Below are 23,426 nucleotides of genomic sequence, written 5' to 3'. Positions count from 1 at the left end.
AAGAGACAAAGTCTTAGCCAGGTGCGGTGGCTCAAGCCTGTAATCCCAGCACTTTGGGAGGGCGAGGCGGGTGGATCACGAGGTCAAAAGATCGAGACCATCCTGGTCAACATGGTGGAACCCCGTCTCTACTAAAAATACAAAAAATTAGCTGGGCATGGTAGCACGTGCCTGTAATCCCAGCTACTCAGGAGGCTGAGGCAGGAGAATTGCTTGAACCCAGGAGGCAGAGGTTGCGGTGAGCCGAGATTGCGCCATTGCACTCCAGCCTGGGTAACAAGAGCGAAAGTACGTCTCAAAAAAAAAAAAAAAAGAGACAAAGTCTTACACTTGCCCAGGCTGGAGTGCAGTGGTGTGATCACATCTCACTGCAGCCTCAAAATCCTGGGCTTGGCCAGGTGCAGTGGCTCATGCCTGTAATCTCAGCACTTTGGGGAGGGCGAGGCAGGCAAATCACCTGAGCTCAGGAGTTTCAGACCAGCCTGGCCAACATGGCGAAACCCCATCTCTACTAAAAATACAAAAATCAGCTGGGCATGGTGGCACAAGCCTGTAGTCCCAGCTACTTGGGAGTTTGGGGCAAGAGAATCTCTTGAACCCGGGAGGTGGAGGTTGTAGTGAGATGAGATTGCACCACTACACTCCAGCCTGGGTGATAGAGCGAGACTCCATCTCAAAAAGAAAGAAAGAGAAGAAAAATTACTGGGCTCAAGCTATCCTGCCACTTCAGTCTCCCAAGTAGCTAGGACCACGGGAATTCATCACCATGCGAGGCTGAGTTTTTGCATTTTTTCTAAAGTCTCATTACGTTGCCCAGGCTGGTCTGGAACTCCTGTCCTCAAGTGATCCTCCCGCATTAGCCTCCCAAGAAATTCTTACTGAACATTTAAAAATGAGATGCCAAAACAGCACTGCAATAATCGTGGTTATATTAGTTCTGTACATAGAAAAAAAAACTGCTGCTTGTAACACTCAGACACGAAAGTATTTCTCTATTTAAATAATTTTGGATTGCAGTGAGCCATCAGGATTTTGGCAGCTAGATGTCACTGTGGTTTCTCATAAAACTGATGTGACATTAGTGGTGGCTTGAGTCAAGATGCTGGGTTGCCTGTAACCTATAGATTGGTTTCAGACTCCAAAGGCAACTGCTTTTCTTTTCTTTTTTTTTTCTGAGACAGAGTCACTTTGCCATCCAGGCTGGAGTACAGTGGTGTGATCTTGGCTTACTGCAACCTCTACCTCCAGGGTTCAAGTGCTTCTCCTGCCTCAGCCTCCCCAGTAGCTGGGATTACAGGCATGCATCATCATGCCCAGCTATTTTTTTAATTTTTAGTACAGGTAGGGTTTCACCATGTTGGCCAAGCTGTTCTCAAACTCCTGACCTCGGGTGATCTGCCCACCTCGGCCTCCCAAAGTGCTGGGATGACACGTGTGGGCCACTATGCCCGGCCTCTTTTTTAGTTTATTATTTTTTTAAGAGGCAAGGTCTTGCTCTGTAACCCAGGCTGGAGTGCAGTGGTGCGATCATAGCTCGCTGCAGCCTCCAACTGCCGGCTCAAGTGATCCTCCTGCCTCAGCCTCCCAAGTATGTGGGAACTACAGGAACTCACCACCATGCCAATTTTTTGTAGTTTTTGTAGGGATGGGGGTCTCACTATGTTGCACAGGCTGGTCTCAAACTCCTGGGCTCCAGTGATCTTTCCGCCCTGGCCTCCAAAAGTGTTGGGATTACAGGCATGAGCCACCGCGCTCAGCCAAGGCAACTTCTGATAATACAGTTGTGCTGTGACGAGGTAAGGCCAGGCCTGGAGAAGCCTCCAATGATCCGGGGGTCTGGACCCATAGTAGGTCCCCGGACAGGGCCCACCTTGCAAGTCCTGGGGAGCCCACCCATGTTAGTGGGCAGGTATATCCGATGTCTCCGTTGAAGGCCTTCAGTGTGGTGGCCTCGTCCCTTGAGGTTTATGTCCGGGATCAGGGCTGTTCCTCCACTTGGGGCCACAACCTCTGGCTCACTGCCTTGTCAGGAGCAAGCCTACCAAGTCACGTTTCAGGCCTGAAAACCAACAACAAAAAATTAGTCAAAGTCCTGGGTCACCAGTGACAAGCTACTTGGCAGTGTGCGCTGAGGTGTTCCTCAGGCTCAGCTCAGTCCCTGTGGTTTGCAGGACCTGGCCTGGGTGGGAGGTCTTGGGGCCCTAGGACCTGGGCCACCTGGGGCTCTTTTGTTGTATAATACAAACAGCGTCTCTGTATGTTCCCCAGGCTGGTCCAAAATCCTGGGCTCAAGTGATCCTCCCCCTAGTCCCCCACAAAGTGCTGGGATTTCAGGCATAGGCCTCTGCGGCTGGTCGGAAGCTGGGGGCCTTATGAACTTTGATTCCTTGGCAATTTTATCAGCCCTGGCTCAGGCTGAGAAGCCCAGAGAGGGAAAGGGACCTGCCCAGAGTCACACAGGAATCTGGCCTCAAGCCTCCCCAACACTGACTTATCTCCACCCAGGGCATTTCAGTCCCTGCAGGCCAGGGGCCTGCCCCTCCTCCTCATGGCCAGTAAGGGATGCAGAGCCACAGGGATCTGGCTCTGTCCCAGGCCCTGTGGGGCTGGCAGTGAGTAAGTACTACTCAGGCTGCCCCGCCCCAGCACAGTGCATTCACGCAGCTGGGCCCCGCCTCGTCTCCAGAGGCACCTTCCATTAGCAACAGTCTCCCTGGGCACAACACAGCTAACACAAGTCCTGGCAGGCAGGACTCTGGGACAGAAGCAGGCCCGGTGAGCATCTGAACAAGGGGCAGTCGGCAAGGGTGGGCTTGCGGGAGCCCCCACCTTGACCTCTTTCCCTTCCAGCTGTCCAGAGAGCCCAGACCCAGCATGGACGCTGTGGACGCCACCATGGAGAAACTCCGGGCACAGTGCCTGTCCCGCGGAACCTCGGGCATCCAGGGCCTGGCCAGGTGAGCTGCACCCTCACCTTCCTGACCCCAGTCCCTAAGACCACTATTCCAACCCTGTCCCCTCCCCGCCAGGTTTTTCCGCCGACTAGACCGGGATGGGAGCAGATCCCTGGACGCTGATGAGTTCCGGCAGGGCCTGGCCAAACTGGGGCTGGTGCTGGACCAGTCGGAGGCAGAGGGCGTGTGCAGGAGGTGGGACCGTGACGGCAGCGGGACACTGGATCTGGAAGAGTTCCTTCGGGCGCTGCGGGTAAGGCCTCACCCCGAAGCCAAGGCGTGTGCCCTGGGTGTGGGATGACAGAGGATGCCGAGATGTGGAGACAGGGGCCTCCTCCCTAACAGCTGCTGTTAAGAGGCACCTGCCAGGGGTCACATTCCCAGTGCTCTGCACAGGGTCCTGGGGCTTTTGAGTCCGCTACCCACCACCCCCAGTCACCACCTCCTGTCCCAGCCCGCCATGTCCCAGGCCCGGGAGGCAGTCATCGCAGCTGCGTTTGCCAAGCTGGACCACAGTGGGGACGGTGTGGTGACGGTGGACGACCTCCGAGGGGTGTACAGTGGCCGCGCACACCCAAAGGTGCGCAGTGGGGAGTGGACGGAGGACGAGGTGCTGCGCCGCTTCCTGGACAACTTCGACTCCTCCGAGAAGGACGGGCAGGTGGGTGGCTGCACAGGGGGATCCCTTCAGAGGCAGCCCCTGGCCGTGCCCCCTCACAGCCCTCTGTTCCCAGGTCACGCTGGCGGAATTCCAGGACTATTACAGCGGCGTGAGCGCCTCCATGAACACGGATGAGGAGTTTGTGGCCATGATGACCAGTGCCTGGCAGCTGTGAGCCGCTCAGGCTCGGCCCTGCTGGCCTGGCCTGTCACTCCCCGCCCCTACCCAAGGACTCCCCCTTTCCTGGGCCCCTACTCTCCTGATTAGCCACACCACAGGGCGGGGAGGGGCAGGTGGGGGAATGGAGGCCGCAGGACTGGCTAGACCAGGTCCCTGCTGGGTTGCCAGGCAGAGGTAGGACAAAGGTCTTAACAGGGGTCACTGGTACAGGGCCCCAGGGAGAAACACTCTCCCCACTCATGCCGACTGGAGGCCTTGGAGCCCCTGGGGATGCCCCTGCCGAGGCCTCCTGATTGCCCCCACCCAGCCTGCTGCTCCTTGCCCCTCCCCTGGAGGTCCCCCAGGAAGCTAGGCAACCCGGGTGGGAGGCTGTGTGAGGAGGCCAAGCTGGAAGGCAGTTTGGACCTGCTCAGGTGTGCAGCGAGGGGCAAGAGGCATCCTAACCTCAGAAACCAAAACAAAGCCTTTGGAAAAAAAAAATCTATAAATCATCAGCCCCAAATCAGAAGATGGCAAACAGGGAATAAAGAAAGTAGCAAGACCATACCAGTGTGCCCAGTGTCTACCTGGAGCAGCCTGAGGCTGGGAGCCCTGGAAGGGGGACAGAAGTCTGGCCACTCCCCACAGGGGCGGGGCCTGGCGGCAGGGGTCGGGGGCCAAGTGTGGGTACCGGTGGAAGGCCAGGGCTGTTGCTGGACCCCGGCGCTGGTGACACTCGGGGTGGCAGCATGAGACACCAGGCCACTGGAGGTTCTCACCAAGGGAGGTGGAGGCTGTTCCTGGTAAGGGGCTTCCAGAGGCCCCTGGGGGAAGCAGAGGCCAGTGTTTTAGGTAAAAGTTTAATGTAGTTCCCAAATACATTTCATATGACAATCTTACAGAAATGTTCCAAAACACATGGGCGTTATCTGGTTGTACTCGTCACTAGCTGGCTAAGGCTTAAAGCAGAGACGTGTGACTGGGTCTCTCGGGAGGGCCTCTGGTTCTTCCCTGGCTCAGGCCTGCTGGGGGCTGGGGGCCAGGGCTCTGGCAACCTAGAGGAGTGGGCGGCACAGCTGCAGAAGGCGGCCTTCTCTTAATTTCCTCTGAGCTCCTGAGGAGGCCCTGTGCCCAGAGGACCTCCTCCTTAGCCTCCGCAGGTAGGTGGTGCCAGCTGGCTCTTGGCCACGCTCCAGGGTCAGGTGGGCACAGGCGTCCGTCCACTCCAGTGTGCTGCGTGCTTGTGAGACCGCCTGTTCTGGGACCAGCCCCCAAGCGCCTCCACCAAGACCTGGTGAGGGTCCCCCTCTGGCTCCCACAGAGGCCCCTGGCCCTGGACAGTCCTGGGGGCAGGGATGCCTGCGGCTGGAGAGCGATGGCTAACAGCGGGAAGCAGTTTGTGCCTGGTGCCTGATGACACCGAACCACGTGACAGACAGGGAGTGCGGGTGGGCAGGGGACCCTGGGAACCCTCCCAGGTCCAGTGACCTTTTCCCAGATAGGCACTCTCCAGGCCTAGGCCAGACAGGGCTCCAACTTCTCAGTACCCCCTGACTCAGCCTGGAGGAACCTGGGTGGGAAACAAGTGGGGTCCCTGCCCCCTACCTCAGAGGCCAGAACCACAGGAGGGACAGACGCCTCGACAGAGCTGTGCCTGCTCAACGCTCGAGAGCATCTTAACCTAAGAAACCAAAACAAAGCCTTTGAAAATAAAAAGAAAAAAAGATGTAAAATATACACCCCCCCAATCAGAAAGGGGGAAACGGGCAATGAAGATAGTAGTTAACAGCACATCCAACGGGCCCAGTGTCTACACTCGTGTGAGCAGCTCCCCAGGCTGGGCAGGGGTCCCAGGCCTGTAGCTGGAGACCCCCGGGCAGGGGCAGAAGGCCAAGGGCCAGCTGCTCCCCACAAGGGCGGGGCGCCGCAGCAGGGAGGGAAGGGTGTGGGCGGCGGCAAAGCCAGGGGCTCTGGCTGGACCCAGAGGCTGGCGACACGCAGGGTGAAGGAACGAGGTCTCCAGTCCCAGTGAGAAGCTGTGACAAGTCTTAATGTGCCATTTCAATTCAAAGGAGGGGAGGGAGGAAATGTTCTTGTTTGTTTCACTCATCAATATGATGAGGTCTCATGTCCCAAACCACATTCAGGCAGTTTCCGAGTCTGCTTTTGAACAGGACGCGCGGGTCCAGACTGGCCGGCCCAGCGGGGTGTGTGTTTCCCAGCCCCGCACCTGGACGCTGCCTGTGGGGTGGGGGTAGGCGGGCAGGCGGACAGACGGACAAAGCAGCAGCCTGGTGCGCAGCCGGGCTCCCGGCCGCTATGTGCTCCCAGTTGTCTGCCCGTCCCCTTCGTCACCAGCACCTGCAGGGAAGCAGCAGCCCCGAGTCAGGATGGAGCCCGCACTTCCCAGGTCTTGCCAGCCCCACCAGGAGCTCGGCACTGGGTCAAGGATGGCAGGCAGCTCCTTCTACCCCCTCAGGGCAGGGGCCGCCTGGCTCACCGGCTGCAGTGGCCCCTGAAGGAGCCAGGACATCGTCATCGTCGCTGTCGTCCTCCTCGTTGGATGGGGCTGCTCCAGGCTCCGGGGCCGGCATCTTGGCCTCCTGCTCCTGCTCCACGCGGCTGCGCAGGGCGAGGATGCGATGGTGCAGGGCTGCATACAGCTGACCTGTGTCCTTGGAGCTGGCCTGGGAAGGCAGGGGTCTATGAGACCCCCCAGACTATAGTCCTACCCTCTCCTGCCTTCTACGGAACGCAAGCGCCAAGCCCCAGGGCTCAGAGGTGACACCGCCACAAGGCCTTGTGGGGAGGCCACTGGCTCTCGGCCTGCCAGCCTCTCCCTGAAAAGACGCCATCACCCCCAGGTGGCTGGGAGGGCCCCAGAGGTCAGGGTTGGACTGGACTGTGATACCACAACATAAGAGAGACGTGACTGCCCCACGGGCTGTTAACCCTAAATGAGTCACAGCCCCTCAGCCAATCCCCAGCAGCTCCTCTGGGTCAGGAAGAAGACAGGATCACGACCTCTATTCCTGGAGGCTGGGACTGGGCGGATACCATTGTGCTCCTTGTGTCCCAGGCAGCAACTGTGGCCTGTCCCCATCCCTACCGTCCTGCCTAATTTGTGTGCCCAAGAGCCCCCGCATGGCTTGGCGGGAGGCAGGGTTCTGGATGCAGCCGTGTGGCCGGCTCACCGAGATCAGGAAGACCTTCACACCCTGGTCCTCGGTGTCCATGGCCGTGATGCGGATGCTCTTCTCGCTGGCCTTGTCGATCTGCATCTGGGCCCACAGCTTGGTGTTGAGGATGAGTCGCAGGCTCCCCTGGGTCCGCATCACTGCAACCAACAAGGCCACTCAGCCCTGGCCCCCGCCAGGGCCACCTCCCAAACAGCCAGCTCCAAGAGCCAGCGCAGAAGGAAAGCGACATCACCGGGCAAAAGCCCATGACCCTCCCAGGACCCGCCCATAGAGCAGGACCCTCCCTGAGGCCAGCCCCGGCACACTGCTCCCGGGTTGGGGCTCCTCCTTCTCAAACCTGGACCACTGAAGGCCACAGCTGCGGGTGGCCGTGCAGGCTGGTGCTGCCAATCGGGCCACAGGCTGCACGCAGCCTGTGCAAGGCTGTATTTGACCTATACAGGTGGGCACAGGATGGCAGTACCCTTGCAGAAGGAGTGATTACACAGGAGCACGGGGTGGGCTGTGGGAGGAAGGGGCTGCCACTCGAGGTGTGTGTGCTTCCTGTGTGTGACATCAGCCTCTGTGGAGCCCGTGCCCTCCCGAACGGCCTCCCTCGAGTGGACCAGCTCTACCCTCTGATTTCCTCAGGAGAGGCAGAGTAGGACTGCAGCTTAGCGTTTCCACGGAGAGGGGACAGGAAGACCCAGGGCAGCAGATTACAGAGAGAAATGGGACGGCCTTGCCTCTCTAGAAGATGTGACACCCACCCTGGCCTGGGCCCATCCTGTGGACTCAGCGAAGCCCCAACCTTCCTGCCGGCCACCTCTCCCCACTGGACCAGGCTTGGAGAGGGTCAGAAACTTGTCCCCCTGCCCTGGCCCAGCCAACAGATCTCCCTGAGCCCAGGTGCCCACCCCAGAGGCCTATCGGGAGAAAGATGGAGGTGATTTTGCTTTCCCTGAGGCCAGAGAGGGCACTGCTGCCACGGGGCTACAGGCTAATGACCCCAGCAGAGGGGATGACCTAGGGATTCAGGGCTCCATGCCCCCTCCTTTCACCCACATTTGAACATTTCCATGAGAAAAAAGGAAAAACTCAGTAAGACGTCCATGGGGAACAGAACAGTCCTGGCCCGCAAGGACAGCCCTGTCTGTACTGACCAGGGCAGTGTTTCTGAGTCAAGGTGCGTGACCACCACCCTTGAAGAGGGCCACCTGAGTGTCTGCTGGGCCTGAAACCCACATTTATGATAAAAGGATGGTTCTGGTGCAGTAGCTCACACCTATAATTTCAGGGCTTTGGGAGGCTGGGGTGGAAGGACTGTTTGAGGCCAGGAGCTCAAGACCAGCCTGGGCATAGGGAGACCCCAAGACAAAAATAAAAAAAATTAGCCAGACATGGTGGTGTACATCTGTAGTCCCAGCTATTCAAGAGGCTGAGGTGGGAAGATCACCTGAACCCAGGAAGTTGAGGCTATGATCACGCCACTGCACTCCAGCCTGGGTGATGGAGTGAAACTACCTTTAGAAGAAAAAAAAGACATGCCCACGTTTCAAACGTGCACACATACAGGCCGACTTCCCTAAGTGGCTGTGTATGCAGGTACTCCAAGCCACATGTCCACCAATAGGGAAAAGTCTATTGACTGTCAATGCAATATTAAAACAGAACTTTTTTATAAAACAATATTATTTTATTTTTATTTTTGATCTGTTGCCCAGGCTGGCATGCAGTGGCATGATCTCAGCTCACTGCAACCTCTGCCTCCCAGGTTCAAGCAATTCTCCTGCCTTAGCCTCCTGCGTAGCTGGGATTACAGACGTGTGTCACCATGCCCGGCTAATTTTTGTATTTTTAGTAGAGATGGGGGTTTCACAATGTCAGCCAGGCTGGTATTGAACTCTTCATGTCAGGTGATCCACCTGCCTCAGCCTCTAAAAGTGCTGGGATTACAGGTATGGGCCACTGCAATGGCCACAATTATTAGACTTGATGTTTTGAGTTCTTTTCCTTTCTATCATAAACCTGCCACTTTTACTGTCAGAAAATCAGTCTAAAATCTTCCATAGACTTTTGTCTTTTGACACTAATAGGGTCACGGATGAGCTGGCAGCTAGAGCCAGTGCGTGAGGCGGTGTTGAGGGCTGTGTGCAGGGAGTAGGTCTGAGGGGGCAGCTCTCATGGGGGAACTGACTTCGCCCCTCGACACTCACAAGGGCAGGGTCAGGACCTCCCCCTTTATTCCCTTTGGAACTGCAGAGTCCCCAACACTCCCCATGGGGACCCGGCCACAGCCTCTGCAGCTCACCTAGTCGGGACTGTAGCGTGCCGTCGTCGGTGGACGCCATGTCGTTGAGTCTGAGCAGCCCCCGGCCTCTCTCCACCCAGGACTGTGAGGCCTTGTCGAAGACAAACAGCTTGCACTGCATCTGGAACACAGCGGCCGCCGGTGAGCGGGGACCCAGCTGGTGTCCGGCTGCAGCTGCATCCCGAGTCGCCCTTTAGCCTGCGTGGACGGCCTGGGGACCACCTGAGTTTTTTGTCCTGCCCTCAAGCTAGAACAGGCTTTATGGTGTAAAAGGGGTATCCGAAATTACTAAGTGAGAAGCCTCTCTGCGCACTCTAGGACGGCTACACCCACGTGGGGAAGCCAGAACCCTCACACACTGCCGGTTCGGAGCCCATGGCCCACTGCTGTGGAAGAGAGTCTGGCGGCTCCTCAAAATGCTCAACAAGGAATTACCATATGCCTGAGCAATTCCATTCCTCAGTATCTACCCAGGAGAAATGAACATTTGCTCATGTTCACACACTGCACATAGATCCGCGCAGCAGCCTCATTCACAAAAGCCAAAGATGAGAAGCCAGCCAAGTCACAAGGAAGGAACTGGCACACATGGCCCGTCCCCACAGAGCCTGTCACTCAGTCCTCAGAATGAGGCTCCGACCCCGGCCGCAGCGTGGATGAAGCTCTGGCTCAGTGAGAAGCCAGACACAAAAGGTAGCATAGTGCGTTGACGCCATTCGTAAGAACTGTCCGGGAGGCTGAGGGAGGAGGAGGAGTGACTTTGAGGGGGACGGTGCTCTTTCTGGGGGAATGGTACGGTGTTCTTTTTGTGGGCAAAAATGTTCTACATTAGATCGTGGTGAACGTTGTCCAAATCTGTGAATATGCTAGAAACCACGGAATTGCATGCTTTAAAAGGGTGGATTATACAGCATGTGTATTATATTTCAAGACAGCAGTTTTGTATATATAAACAAAAAAAATACGGGCAGATATCCCTGCATCGCTTTCCACATATCCCCCTAAGGCAAACTCTTCCAACATGAACAGATCAAAACATGGTAAGTGGGGAAAAAAGAACAGCGCTCTTAAAACCCTGCAATACGCCACCTGCTTTACAGACACAGACACTTGCTTATGTGTCAAAGGAGAGGAAGCAGATGGATGTGGCCCACCAAAGCCACCCAACCTGGGTGGTGTGGCCTTGGGAGGATGGGAAGGGGGGACGCCGGCGGGGGTCAGTGGGATGGAAGCTCTGGATGCACCTGATTTTTTCCCTACGAAGACACCACAGGATGCCAGGTGACAAATAATTACAGTTGCCAGCCCTGGGTGAAAAAAGATGTTTGTTGTGACAGTCTCTGTCATTCCCTGAAGCATCCAGAATGTCTCTGCCCAGGTGCAGTGGCTAATGCTGTAATCCCAGCACTTTGGGAGGCCAAGGCAGGAGGATCACATGAGGTCAGGAGTTTGAGACCAGCCTGGCCAAAATGGTGAAACCATCTCTGCTAAAAATAAAAAAATCAGCCTGGCATGATGGTATACACATGTAATCCCAGCTACTCAGGAGACTGAGGCATGGGAATCCCTTGAATCCAGGAAGCAAAGGTTGTGGTGAGCTGAGATCACGCCACTGCACTCCAGCCTGGGCAACAGAGTAAGACCCTGTCTCAAAAAAAATTAAACAGAACAAAACAAAACAAAGAATGTCTCAAATAGATCCTCCTCCTCTGAAACCAAAGCCATGCAAGAAGCGTCCTAAGCCTAAGCTCTCCACAAGTGCCACCAACAAAGTCCCAGAGCGTGGGGCCAGTGGCCCCTGTCACCTCAGGGGGAGCTGTGTGCTCGAAGGATGTGGGCCCAACCCTTGGGGTTGGACCCCCAGGTGCATGAGGACCCAGGGCCACCGAGGAGGGGCCGGCCCCTCACCTGTAACACGTTGCTCTCCGCCTCCTCCCCGGTGATGACTTCCACTTTTTCCAACAAACACTTCCGCGCCGTTGCCTTGGTGTAGGCGGCTGCCGACTCGGCCAGGGACTCTGAAAAGTCATTGGCTAAACAAGACTGACTGATTATTTGGCGAGGGGAGAACATAAGCTCACAGGAGATGAGAGGGCTGGTTCTGGTCTCCAGGACATCAGCTGCCCCTGGCAGGCCCGACCCAGCCACCCAAGTGGACCCTAGACACAGCCAGGGAACAGGGCCTCAGAAGCTACAGGGAGACCGTCTGGGGGCCGCCAAGTGTGGCCCCAGACTCCTGTGTTCCCGCTGAGCAGAGGACAGGGGGACAGTGAAGGACTCCTCCATGCCAGCAGCCTGCGGCTCCCTCCCCTCCCCACGGCTGCAAGGCGACAACATGGGCCCTCGAGTTCTTTATCACAAACTCTTCTCTCTGCTCACTGCAAGGCAGGGTCTGGGAGGTCATGCCCCCTCTTAGTAGCTGGTTCACGTGTGGTTGTTGCTGCTGCGGGAGCTGGGCCCCTTATCCCTCCTGGCTGGGGGTGTGGATGGACCCAGTGTGCCCTCATCACCCCCATGATGACCCACCATAAGCCCCGTGCAGCGGGCACAGTAACATACCCTTCTCGGGGGTGGCCTCTTGGGACGAGGACTCGGACCCTGACTCGGCAGCTGCATTTTCCCTGTTGGCATCTGAACTGACCTCATTTAATTTTGGAAAGCTCTGCAGGGACACAAAGGCGGATGAGGAAGAGGTGCTTGTGTGGTCCTTCAGGGGCAGCTCTGAGCACCTCTCTGCTTGGCCCCCAACATCATGAGCCCCCAGCACTCCTGCCCGCTCCTGGTGACAGCCTGAACTGCCTAGGAGCTCTGTATGTGGCTCCTCAGGTGTCAACAAGAGGTGAGTGCCACCAGCTGACAGTCCCCTCAGGCCACACTGGTTACTCGGTCTGGGTGAGGCAAGACTTTCAAGTATTTCATGAAACAGAAAAACGGCAGCGTGGCCACGAAGGAAGCGCAGACCCGAGGCCGAGCTGGAGTGACCAGGCGGCTCAGGGCAGGCTGGCACACAGTCACAGCGGAGCTGGGTGCAACTGGGAAGAAAAATGAACACACGTAGAGGTAAGCAAGCCATTCTAGAACCCTCTCCCAGGCTGGCTGGGCTCTTGGGAATGGAGACAGGCCTGTCGTGTACCCAAGGCTTTGGCTGAGGTTATGTTCTCAGGAGCAGGGAGGCCAGCAGCCCTGTCCACTCACACAGCTGGCCCTGTCCCACAGGACTTTTGTCAGTTGGCCTGGTGGAGAGGAAGCGTGGACCCCGACTGCCAGCAGGGCCCTGCAGCCTCCAGGGAAGCCCATCTTCGGTTGAAGCTAGCCCAGGTCAGCAGGGAGGAGCCAAGAAGAGCGAATGCCGGCTCCTGGCCAGCCAATGGCCCTGGCCAGTCTTCACATCGAATCTGAGTGGGGTCTTCTCTCTCTCACTTGCTACTGAGGGCATTCTTATCTCACACAGGATACCGAGGCAGCCCCATTCTTCATGTCCACCCAACCTGGGGCTGGTACCGAGAACCTCTGGTCCCCAAGAACAGTCCCAACACAGCCACTCACCAAAACTCGCTCACTCATATTCTGGCCAAATACGAATTTGTTGCTGGAGGCGTCGGCATTATTGGTTGAGTTCTCTAAACTGAAAAGAAGATGTGCAGTGAGTGGGAGGTGTCATGTGGGAATGTGGCCAGGCAAATGTGTGGGCACCCATGGAGCACACATGTGCACACACTGGCACAGAGGGCACAGTGGAGAGGCGTCGCCCATTGCAAATGGGCTGGCATGTCAGACGCAGAAAGCCACATGCCTCCCTGTGCCATTGGAAACATGAACCCTTAGCTCACCCTGATGGGCCTCACAGCATGAGGGAAGCCACCCCCACCTACTCTTTCCATCCATCTCCCAGGCAGGACATGCTGTCTTCTGAAACACCTGTTGGGGCAGCTGGGCTGTGGGTAGCATCACCCCCAGCCATGTCAATCAAGGTCATGCTGAAGTCTTTGCACCAGATGCCCAAACCCAGGGTAAGGAGGCACCTGAGTCACCTCTGGCTCTATTCCACTTTGGGCATGAGGTCTGCATGACAGAGGGCACCCCAAGAGCTGGGCTGTATCCTCCATGGGCCCCTGGACAACCCCACAGAACTCTGGTCTTGTTTCAGGCATCCAGTGAATCCCAGGACAAGGCCCACCCCTGGCCTAACCACAGTTGTGCCCAGAGTGGCAAATAAGAGAGAGGGGCCCGAGGGCAACTGGGTACCAGGCCTAAGTCAGGTACTGGGCCCACAGACCCCTCTGTGACGGAGACCCTTGTGGCCACCTGCGTCCCCACACCAGGCTGGCCATGGGGCCCGAGACACACACCTGGAACTGATATACTGAAGGAAATAGTTTGTCGCGGTCGGCGTGTCTGCGCTGGGGTGTCCAGCATTCTCCATGTCGGCTTCGTCTGTGCTCTCATTGATCAGCTGGGAATGAGATGAAGCACTGAGTACTCAGGGAGGGGCAGGGACCTGGAGCTCCATGGCTCAGCGTCTGCAGTGCCCTGAGCTGCACGGTGCTCCTCAGAGACATGAACCCTCTCCTGTACCCACCTATGTGTGCACACATGCATGTGCTGGGGGGCAGGGCTATAATCAACTCCCCCACTTTTTGTTTTAAGAGTTAAGATGGGCCGGGCGCAGTGGCTCAAGCCTGTAATCCCAGCACTTTGGGAGGCCGAGGCGGGTGGATCATGAGGTCAAGAGATCGAGACCATCCTGGTCAACTTGGTGGAACCCCGTCTCTACTAAAAATACAAAAAATTAGCTGGGCATGGTGGCGCGTGCCTGTAATCCCAGCTACTCAGGAGGCTGAGGCAGGAGAATTGCTTGAATCCAGGAGGCGGAGGTTGCGGTGAGCCGAGATCGCGCCATTGCACTCCAGCCTGGGTAACAAGAGCGAAACTCCGTCTCAAAAAAAAAAAAAAAAAAAAAAAAAGAGTTAAGATGGAAGAGACCAGCATAGTGGCTCATGCATGCCTGTAATCTCAGAACTTTGGGAGGCTGAGGCAGGCAGATCACCTGAGGTTGTGAGTTCGAGACCAGCCTGACCAACATGGAAAAACTCTGTCTCTACTAAAAATACAAAAATTAGCTGGGCATGGTGGCTCATGCCTGTAATCCCAGTTACTCGGGAGGCTGAGGCAGGAGAATCACTTGAACCCGGGAGTCGGAGGTTGCAGTGAGCCAAGATTGCACCATTGCACTCCAGCCTGGGCAACAAGAGCAAAATTCCATCTCAAAAAAAAAAAAAAAAAGTAATAATTTTAAACAGTTAAGATGGAAGAGAGCTCCTAAAGCTTCAAGGAGTCTTTTCTACCTTGTTATAAAACCACGCCTAAGCTGGCCTCTCTGTCAATGCTTCTGCACCAAGAACACAGAGCATTTCAGAGCTGGAATTTGGGGGCTTACTATGAACACAATAGAAGCAGCATTTCTTGAGGGCCTCTTCCCTCCCAGCCGCTATGCTGAGTCTGTCAAATGCATGGTATGCTTTAATCCTCCCAAGGCCCAGGAATAGACCGTGTTAAGAGACCCTGTTTGACCAACAAGGAAGCAGAGGCTCGGATGGTTAAGAAACCACGACTCTGGCCGGGCACGGTGGCTCAAGCCTGTAATCCCAGAACTTTGGGAGGCTGAGGTGGGAGGCCAGGAATTTGAGACCAGCCTGGCTAACATGGAGAAAGCCTGTCTCTACTGAAAATGCAACAAAAATTAGCTGGGTGTAGTAATGGGTGCCTGTAATCCCAGCTACTCGGGAGGCTGAGCCAGGACAATCACTTGAACCTAGGAGGTGGAGGTTGCAGTGAGCAGAGATCATGCCACTGCATTCCAGCCTGGGCGACACAGCAAGACTCCATTTCCAAAAATAGAATCTATGGCTCACATACATTTGCCCTGGAAGGAGAGGCTGGGATCTGACAGAGACTGCAAAGCTCGCACGAGTCTCTGACTTCCATAAGAAGTGGACCCCACCGATTTCTAAGCAGCTGTTGCCCCAGACTCCAGGCAGACTCCATGGGGTCTGAGTTCCATGGGCCAAGCCCTTCCAGCCTCTTGCCCTCCCTTCCTCCTTGGAGGGAGAAGCCACTGAGGAACTCTATTTTGGCTTAAAGCCATGGCGACAGCAACATCAACTTTCCATGCTTCTCGACTTGGGCTTCTGCTGGGCAGTAAGCAACAGAGGGAAAGCAGAAAACACGAGCCGGAGCTTTCTGCACGCTAGAGAGGTTTTTGTTTATTTCAGGGTCCTCCACGTTGACACTACTGACATACTGACATCGGGCCCAGATTATTCCTTGTGGTGTGGCTGTCCTGGGCACTGCAAGGGGAGTGCCCTGTCCTCCAGGAGCACCTCCCACTTGTGACAACCACAAATGTTTCTAGATATAGCCATCGATACTGCCTCTCAGACTTTGAAAGAAGTTTGTGGCCGGTGGAGCTGCTAGAGATCCCACAGAACATTCCATGTCTGTGGCTGGGAAAGGTGGTGCTGGCTGGCCCTCGTCGTCCAGGATCACTGGGACATGATCATGGTCCAGGGTCACTGTTCCCGACCATTGTCAGCCTCTCCCCACCCTACAATCTCCAGACTAGGCCCACATGCACCTGGAGGGCATCCAGGAGGTGGCAGACACTTTGCTTCCTTTCAGGAAGTCAGTGTAGTCACACCATCCTGCCTCACTTTAAAAAAAAAATAAGATGACGGTTGTTAATGGGGGCAATTCTGCTCCACAGGGAATACTGGCAATGTCTGGGGATATCTGTGGTTGTCAGATGTCAGAAGCATTGGGTGAGTGGAGGCAGCTGACCACATCACCCCACGTCGGCACACGCACATCAGCAGCTGACCACACCACCCCACGTCGGCACACACACACCAGCAGCTGATCACACCACCCCACATCAACACACGCACACCAGCAGCTGACCACACCACCCCACACCGGCACATGCACACCAGCAGCTGACCACACCACCCCACATCAACACACGCACACCAGCACTTGACCACACCACCCCACATCGACACACGCACCCCAGCAGCTGACCACACCACCCCACATCAGCATACGCACACCAACAGCTGACCACACCACCCCACATCAGCACACGCACACCAGCAGCTGACCACACCACCCCACATCAACACATGCACACCAGCACCTGACCACACCACCCCACACTGGCCACACCACCCCACACCGGCACACACACCCCAGCAGCTGACCACCCCACCCCACACTGGCACATGCACCCCAGCAGCTGACCACCCCACCCCACACCAGCACACACACCCCAGCAGCTGACCACACCACCCCACACCGGCACACACACCCCAGCAGCTGACCATAACACCCCAAACAGGCACACGCACGCCAGGAGCTAACTGTGCCGTGAGCCACAGGGCTGCCTCGCTAATACCTTCTTTGTCCCATGCTCCCTTCCCCCATTAAAAGGCAAATCTGCTGACTTTCCTCTGTTTAACCTGGGAAGGCCTAAAAAAGTCAACGCACTGGTTCAACAGCTCACATACCTTAACTCTGTCCCTCAAGTTCTGCCCAAATACAAAGGCTTGTTGTGTGGCAGGGTCTTTTTTCTCACAGGCTTCCTCTTCAGAGGCATTGCTGGACTCATTTTTCTGGGGCTCTTTCTCCTACCCAAAATGAAAACAAAACAGTCATCAAAACCAGTGCCCTACTTAGCCCAGACGAAAGCCCAGCAATCCCACACCAGATCACAGACTCCACATGTTTCCTCTGGAGGTGCCTGTAGTCCCAGCTACTCAGGAGGCTGAGATCGTACCACTGTACTCCCGCCTGGGTGACAGAGCAAGAACCTGTCTCCAAACAAACAAAAAGAAATGCCTGTGCCCTGCAGAACCCTTAGTGTCCGCAGAGGACAGGAAATGCCATGGATGCTCATCATTAGCCGAGGAACTAAATAATTTAGGCTATGACGGGAAGTAAAAGTCCAGCATAGCTGTTACCGCCAAGAGGGAGATAGGCCTCTGATAGACCCACAATACACGGATCAGAGAAGAGCAGCTTGTGGGACATGGAAGTGGGATTCCATTTCTATTAAAGCAAACCCAGTCCCAAGTGTGTGCGCATGTGTGTTGAGGAATGCCCAGGAAAATAAGCCGGGAGAGAGAATTCAAACTACTGACAGGTTGCCCGGGACCTCTTAGCTGGATCATGGCTTCCACTTGTTACCTTCTAGGATTTCCATATTGTGTAAATATTTTCAACATGCAGGCATGACTTTTGTAACTAAATAACTTAAGACCAAATGCATTTATCTTGAAATAATGGAATATGGAGTTGCTAGTAACTTGTATATGTCTTTCTTGTACCACATGATCAAAAAGGTGTTGTAGAAATTTGAAAACAAATTTGAAAAGGCTTTTGGCAGATCTCTGGGGTCTCTGGGCATGTGTACAGTGGACATGAACGTGAGGCAGGGAGCGTTTTCCTGGGAGGTGCTGTGAAGGGACCTGACAACTGTGAACTTGGAGGCAAGAAAGGCTGCAGGCAGCTTCTGACCAGCTCGCGTGTCCAGTGGGCAGGGAAGCCTGGAGTCAAAATGCCAGGCCCAGAATCAGCGGATCACAGAGCTGAGGGTCCAACTGTGAAGATAGTGAAGAGTTTAAATGTTTCTCTATGGTGCTCCCTAGAAACTCTGCTGTTGCTGACTCTACGGTGTATCCTTGTGCCTGTGCAAGGGTGAACGTGGCTTTTTAAAATTAAACACACACCGTGTTTGGCGACCTGAGAGTCCTCAGAGGATGGGCTAATCCCTGGCCTCACTGGGGCCGCCTGCAGACCATGGGGGACACGTTCCTGGCTCTTGGCTTTGTGCGCTGTGTGACCCCTGCTCACACTGACTGGTGCCCACCCTGGGTCAAAGCCCACAGAGTCACCTGAGATGAGGCAGGCAAACAGCAAAATGTTTCCGACCACAGCGTGTCTGTGTCCTGGAGGGGCCTGCTTAGAGGATTCACTTAAAGTGATCATCAAATCCCAAGGCCTGTAACTGGTCTCAGACTCTGTGTGGTGGTGGGGAAGAGCCTCTTCTCCGCTTTCCCAAAGACAGTACCAGAAGCTCCCCCATGGGTCGCTCCTGACATCTAAGCCCCATTTACAGGAGATGCCTCACTTAGCTCATGGTCCTGATGGACAGTGTGTGCCATGTCTGTGGGTGGCTTGGAAAAGCCCAGGCTTCTGCTGCAGGGCCGAAGAAGGATACACAAGCCGAGCCCTGCAAATCTCAACAGCACTGGGTGTTGTCAGAGGGCATCATGGGTGTGGCCCACGTGGCTCCACCCCAGATCCACATGGATCAGTGGCTTTGGAGCCAGACGCAGGAGCTGGGAATGGCAGCCAGTAGACCACAGGGTTCCAGGATTAACTTTAGCGACTGGGGCTGCCCAGCCTGCTGCAGGGAAGACAGCAAATCACAACTTCTGAGCACAATGATTAGGAACCAACTGTGTGCACAGCTAAGGAGGGGCTCGGACCAGCAGGAAGAGGGAGAGACTGAGGTCTCTCCAGAGAGGGGCAAGCTCTCGGTAGCTGGTGCCACCAGGTCAGCCTGTGTGCTCATTGTCGGGGAGGAGTGAGGACACTGGGAGAGGGCAGGACGGGTTGGGTCACCTCTAGGTCCTTCTCCAACTCAGAACTGTACACCTGATCTATTTGAGAGACCCCAGCAGTCAAAGCTTCTGAGCCGTAGGATGTGGTGGAAGTGATCACTACTTCTAATTCAGCAAACAGGTTTGACGGAGGGCCTGGGGATGTCTTAAAATTTAATTGTGGACAGCCATTTTCACCTTTTGAGCCAGAACATCTACCGGAGATTGGGGGGGGAGGGGAGTAACGCCGCAGGCCATGGACACGGATAGAGCAGAAAATAAACACACAGATCCAATCTGGCTTTTACACAGAAGACACCATGTGGTGTTACCCTAACTCTGACTTCAAATCCATCTCTGCTAACTTCAAAGGAGGCACTTCAACGGCCCTTATTTCACAGTGGGTTTGAAACACACAGCTTTTGGCCCATATAATCCAATCCATACCCTCACTTAAATGGAACTCTTTTTTTTTTTGAGGCAGGGTCTGCCTCTGTTGCCTAGGCTGGAGTGCCATGGCATGACCTTGGCTCACTGCAGCCTCCACCTACTGGGCTCAAGTAATCCTCCAGCCTCAGCCTCCAGAGTATCTGGGACTACAGGTACATGCTACCAGGCCTGGCTAATTTGTGTATTTTTGGTAGAGACAGGGTCTTGCCATGTTGCCAGGCTGGTTTTGAACTCCTGGCCTCAAGCAATCCACCTGCCTCGGCCTCCCAAGGTGCTGAGATTGCAGGAGTGAGCCACTGTGCCCAGCCTAAATGAACCATTTCTGAGATGACTTCCAAGGCAAATTTTTCAACTGGAACCACACATATAGGAGTCTGAGAGGTGGTCTGGGTGTGGGCGCAGAGAGAGGGGAGACGTTCCTCATCTAAAACGTTGCAAGACATCCATTAGCGACAGCTGTTCCTCAGGCCCTAGTGACTCCCCAGAGTGCAGTGGTTCTGGTACTGCCTCAAGAATCACTCCCTTGAGACATGTGTCGGTCAGCCTGGGGCAACAGGCCCTTCCAGCAGAACTTGCCTGGGAGGCCCTCTTCTTCCGACTGACCCAGCAAGACCACCCTTGGGAATCTAGTTATTTGGTTTGTCAGGTACTGTTATTCATGGAGCCCACTGAGCAAATCCAGACAGCCTTACAACAGGCCCAGGTAGAAACTGCTGGGAACAAGTGACAGCCCTCGGACTCCACAGAGTGCTGGGAAGGTGGTCCTCCTGCTCCCAAGGGGCCCTGAACGCAGTGTTCCCCTGACCCAGGACCCACTGACCTCAAGTGCATGCACCTCATCGGCAGCTTCGGAAGGACTTCTCCGTGCAGGGTTGTCAGGGGATGCTGCTGGCACTGCCCCCGTGCAGTCGGCTGGGAGGCTGACCCCATTGGTGCCACTGCTGGGCACTGTGGGAGGGAAGGAAAGTGGGAAATCACAGGTGCTTGGTGGCCCTCCCACCCCTACTCATGTAGCTGAGGGGCTGGGCCCCGTCTAGTCTAGGGCCCTCCCCCGGTGAAGCCCACAGCACACATGTCCTTTCTAAGGAAGGACCTGGTATCTCCACAAAGAGCCAAAATTCTTGGATTAAAAAAACAAGAGAAACAAACAAAGAAGAGAAAGCTGCCGGGCACAGTGGCTTATGCCTGTGGTCCCAGGGCTTTGGGAGGATGACGTGGGAAGACTGCTTGGGACCAGGAGTTTCAGACCAGCCTAGGCAACACAGCAAGTCCCCATTTCTAAAATAAAATAAAGATAGAACAAATGAGCTGGGTGTGGTGGTGCACACTTCTTTTTTTTTTTTTTTTTGAGACGGAGTTTCGCTCCTGCTACCCAGGCTGGAGTGCAATGGCGCCATCTCGGCTCACCGCAACCTTCACCTCCTGGGTTCAGGCAATTCTCCTGCCTCAGCCTCCTGAGTAGCTGGGATTACAGGCACGTGCCACCATGCCCAGCTAATATTTTGTATTTTTAGTAGAGACGGGGTTTCACCATGTTGACCAGGAAGGTCTCGATCTCTTGACCTCGTGATCCACCCGCCTTGGCCTCCCAAAGTGCTGGGATTACAGGCGTGAGCCACCGTGCCCGGCGTGCACATTTCTTGTCCCAGCTACTTGGGAGGCTGAGAGGTGAGAGGGTCACTTGAGGCCAGGAGCTCGAGGCTGCAGTAAGCTGTGACTGCAGCACTGCACTCCAGCCTGGGTGACAAAGCAAGACCCCATCTCTAAAAAAAATTAAAAGAAATTAAGAAAAAAGATGACCTTGCAAGTTTTTAAAGAGAACCCGTGAAGACTGAAGCTGAAGTTCTATCTGCAAAGACACAGGGAGAATCTCATTCCCAGGAGCTGGCCTGCTTTTATGAAGGCAGTGAATGAACAAAGCACATTTCACCCACACAGTTACACTCGGCTGAGAGCTGTGAGGAAGCTGTGGAAGCGCCTCTCACTCCTCCGCTGTCAGGGCTCAGGAGGCTTGGGGCTGGAGGCAGCTGGGGGGTGATTTAAAGGATCATCTTCCCTTATCTCTTTGTATTTCTGGTGCATTCAGCAGTCACCTCTGTCGAGATAACGCTGTCCAGGGTGCGACTTTAGGAACACTCTACCCCGCCGTCTGAGCCTGGGTGCCAGGGCTGCCGTGTCTTACCTGTCTGGGACAGCGCCTTTGGCTGCGGGGCTTGTAACACTGCCGGGCGAAGCACACTCCGCTGCTGTTCCTTGGGCTTCTGGCTTGGCAGACCTGGGAACAGAAAGTAGCCTTCCCAGTGCCCGCAGACCCCTGCCCACTCCCAGGCACTTCAGAGACTGATACCTGGCAACCTATTCCACACAGGCTAGACTTTGCAGGGAAGCACATTAAAAAAAAAAAAAAAAAAAAACCTTGAGGTCTTGTTCTTTTTTTATAACCTTACAGGCAGATCTGGCTATTGTTATTTTCATATGTGATTAAGTGAAATTCCCAGTAACCGATCATGTCTGTGAATTAATCCAGTTAGCACAGTAATGTGACAGGGGGGTGGGTCAAGGGACACCTGTTCTCTGAGAGCTGGCCTCAACAGTCAAGTGGAGACAGTGAGAGGGGAGCAGTGAATTCACAGGCGGCTCCCTGGAGGCTCAGGACTCGGTGTGGGGTCGCATACACGCACTTTTTGCATCTGTTTTTCATAACAGCCATGCTGATTAAGTCCCTTTGCCAAACACAGATGGGACAAGGACCACGAGGGAACGTGTCTGCCCTGTGCAGCATCCCTGGCAGCCTCACAAGCAGTGCACCGCTGGAACGCAGCTGGCCCACTAACTGTGAACACGGTGGTATGCAGGGGCCAGAACACTCAGCACACACAGGCTGAACCAAGTGCGCTACTGCTGGGCATGGAGCCCGTCCAATGCACCCCAAGCCTAGCCTGCTCCCGTGCTGCCACCGCCCACTCTTCTAAGCACACAGTGCTCACAGTCAGGGATCCCAACCTCCCTGCTCAGATAGCCTCTTGTTAAAGGAGCTTTCCAGGGCTCATGGGTCAGGTCACAAACGCCCTTTCTAGAAAACAGGCTGAGCCCACAGTGTCCTAGTGTGGTTGAGCAGAGGTCTGAAGAGCGTCAGAAAGCCACCCCCCCGCCTCAGGGAGGTAGGTGACCTACCTGCGCTGGGGGCCTGGCCGTGGATCAGCGTTGGCGGCTTCAAACGGAAGCCACTGCTCCTTTCCTCTAAAAGCAAGATAAAATATCAACAGTAGGCTGTCTGGGTGAGGGCTGGGCCTAGGGGGCAAGGGCAGTAGAGGACTATGGTCTCAGTCTCAGTGACCTTGGGCCTGGATAACCCAGGAAAACATCTCCAATTTACAACAGAAGTCCCGCCTGACCAGCAGGCCTGAAAGGCGCCTGGAGGAGGGAAGAGGAAGGGGCGGAAGGAATGACTGCTCTTAGGGCCAGCTGCTGACCATGGGGGCGGGCGGGGCATCAGCTGCCCTCCCGGCTGCAATCTGCTGTGGGCTCAGGAGCTGATCTGCACGGCGACCCTGAACCTGGCCTTGAGATTGTCAGGGAGCCACAGAACTCAGGTGCCCAGCCCCTGCTTCCCTTTGCTAGAAGGCTTGTCCGTCAGAGGATACATCTGTGGCCAGGAAGAACGTCGGCACCACTACAGATGTCTGGGAAGTGAGACAGGTTTTTTGTGATGAAAAGGTCAAAGGTGGCAGACGGTGAGCCTGCCTCCCTTTCCAGATGTGCCTGCACAGCTTCCCTGTCTCAATGAGGGTGCACTCCTGGTCACCGTGGAAGAGGCCGGCTCCCCCAGACCAGAGTCTGGCCTGACAAATTCACAAAGTTAGAGGGGAAAGGTGAACATTCAGGGGCTCCTGGGATGGCTCGAGCGCCTGGTCTTGCTCAGCCACCGTCCACAAGGACCCCCTCATCTGTGCCTTGGCCACTGTGCCCATATGGGGAGTGGGGACGGTGGTCTAATCTGATCTACAACAGGAAGGATTGTCATAAAAGGCCTGTGACTCAGGTAGGCAAGTC

General features: G+C 55.4%; 2 protein-coding genes across 6 annotated transcripts in view; one reads left to right on the top strand and one right to left on the bottom strand.

Annotated features, from left to right (window-relative positions):
- Positions 1-170: 170 nt before the first annotated feature.
- Positions 171-4,341, top strand: CAPS (calcyphosine). 2 transcript variants are annotated; one of them, XM_003938848.4, is made up of 5 exons: positions 171-2,775; positions 2,851-2,957; positions 3,030-3,207; positions 3,409-3,534; positions 3,689-4,341. In XM_003938848.4, the coding sequence occupies exons 2-5, from the start codon at positions 2,875-2,877 to the stop codon at positions 3,788-3,790; spliced, it is 489 nt and encodes a 162-aa protein (XP_003938897.1). In that variant the 5' UTR covers positions 171-2,775; positions 2,851-2,874; the 3' UTR covers positions 3,791-4,341. The 2 variants fall into 2 exon arrangements, with proteins under 2 accessions (XP_003938897.1, XP_010347817.1); XM_010349515.3 differs by having other exon boundaries at positions 210-2,775; positions 3,409-3,615.
- A 279-nt stretch (positions 4,342-4,620) lies between these two features.
- The window catches only part of RANBP3 (RAN binding protein 3), a 63,354-nt gene continuing 44,548 nt past the window's right edge, over positions 4,621-23,426 (bottom strand). For 2 of the 4 annotated variants that reach the window (XM_074384745.1, XM_074384746.1), the window contains 12 exons: positions 22,548-22,613; positions 21,556-21,648; positions 20,194-20,321; positions 16,827-16,946; positions 13,614-13,717; positions 12,811-12,889; positions 11,824-11,926; positions 11,173-11,297; positions 9,265-9,385; positions 6,969-7,111; positions 6,275-6,461; positions 4,621-6,135 (listed from right to left, as the gene is read on the bottom strand). In XM_074384745.1, the coding sequence (XP_074240846.1) occupies positions 6,092-6,135; positions 6,275-6,461; positions 6,969-7,111; positions 9,265-9,385; positions 11,173-11,297; positions 11,824-11,926; positions 12,811-12,889; positions 13,614-13,717; positions 16,827-16,946; positions 20,194-20,321; positions 21,556-21,648; positions 22,548-22,613 (1,313 nt within the window). In that variant the 3' untranslated portion in view covers positions 4,621-6,091. The remainder of the gene's footprint in view (positions 6,136-6,274; positions 6,462-6,968; positions 7,112-9,264; positions 9,386-11,172; positions 11,298-11,823; positions 11,927-12,810; positions 12,890-13,613; positions 13,718-16,826; positions 16,947-20,193; positions 20,322-21,555; positions 21,649-22,547; positions 22,614-23,426) is intronic. The other 2 variants (XM_003938845.3, XM_003938844.3) reach the window with 1 other exon arrangement.

This window comes from Saimiri boliviensis, chromosome 14 (genome assembly GCF_048565385.1).
Source record: "Saimiri boliviensis isolate mSaiBol1 chromosome 14, mSaiBol1.pri, whole genome shotgun sequence".
In the NCBI taxonomy this organism is placed as follows: Eukaryota; Metazoa; Chordata; class Mammalia; order Primates; family Cebidae; genus Saimiri; species Saimiri boliviensis.
The sequence above is the reverse complement of the archived record's forward strand: the minus strand, read 5'-3'. Positions and strand labels throughout refer to the sequence as shown.

Bases quoted from the DNA above. Each gene is read 5' to 3' on its own strand.
- CAPS (XM_010349515.3), top strand. From the start codon at position 2,875: ATGGACGCTGTGGACGCCACCATGGAGAAACTCCGGGCACAGTGCCTG. The intron at 2,958-3,029 runs GTGAGCTGCACC...CCTCCCCGCCAG, and splicing joins GGCATCCAGGGCCTGGCCAG to GTTTTTCCGCCGACTAGACC. The intron at 3,616-3,688 runs GTGGGTGGCTGC...CTCTGTTCCCAG, and splicing joins CCTCCGAGAAGGACGGGCAG to GTCACGCTGGCGGAATTCCA.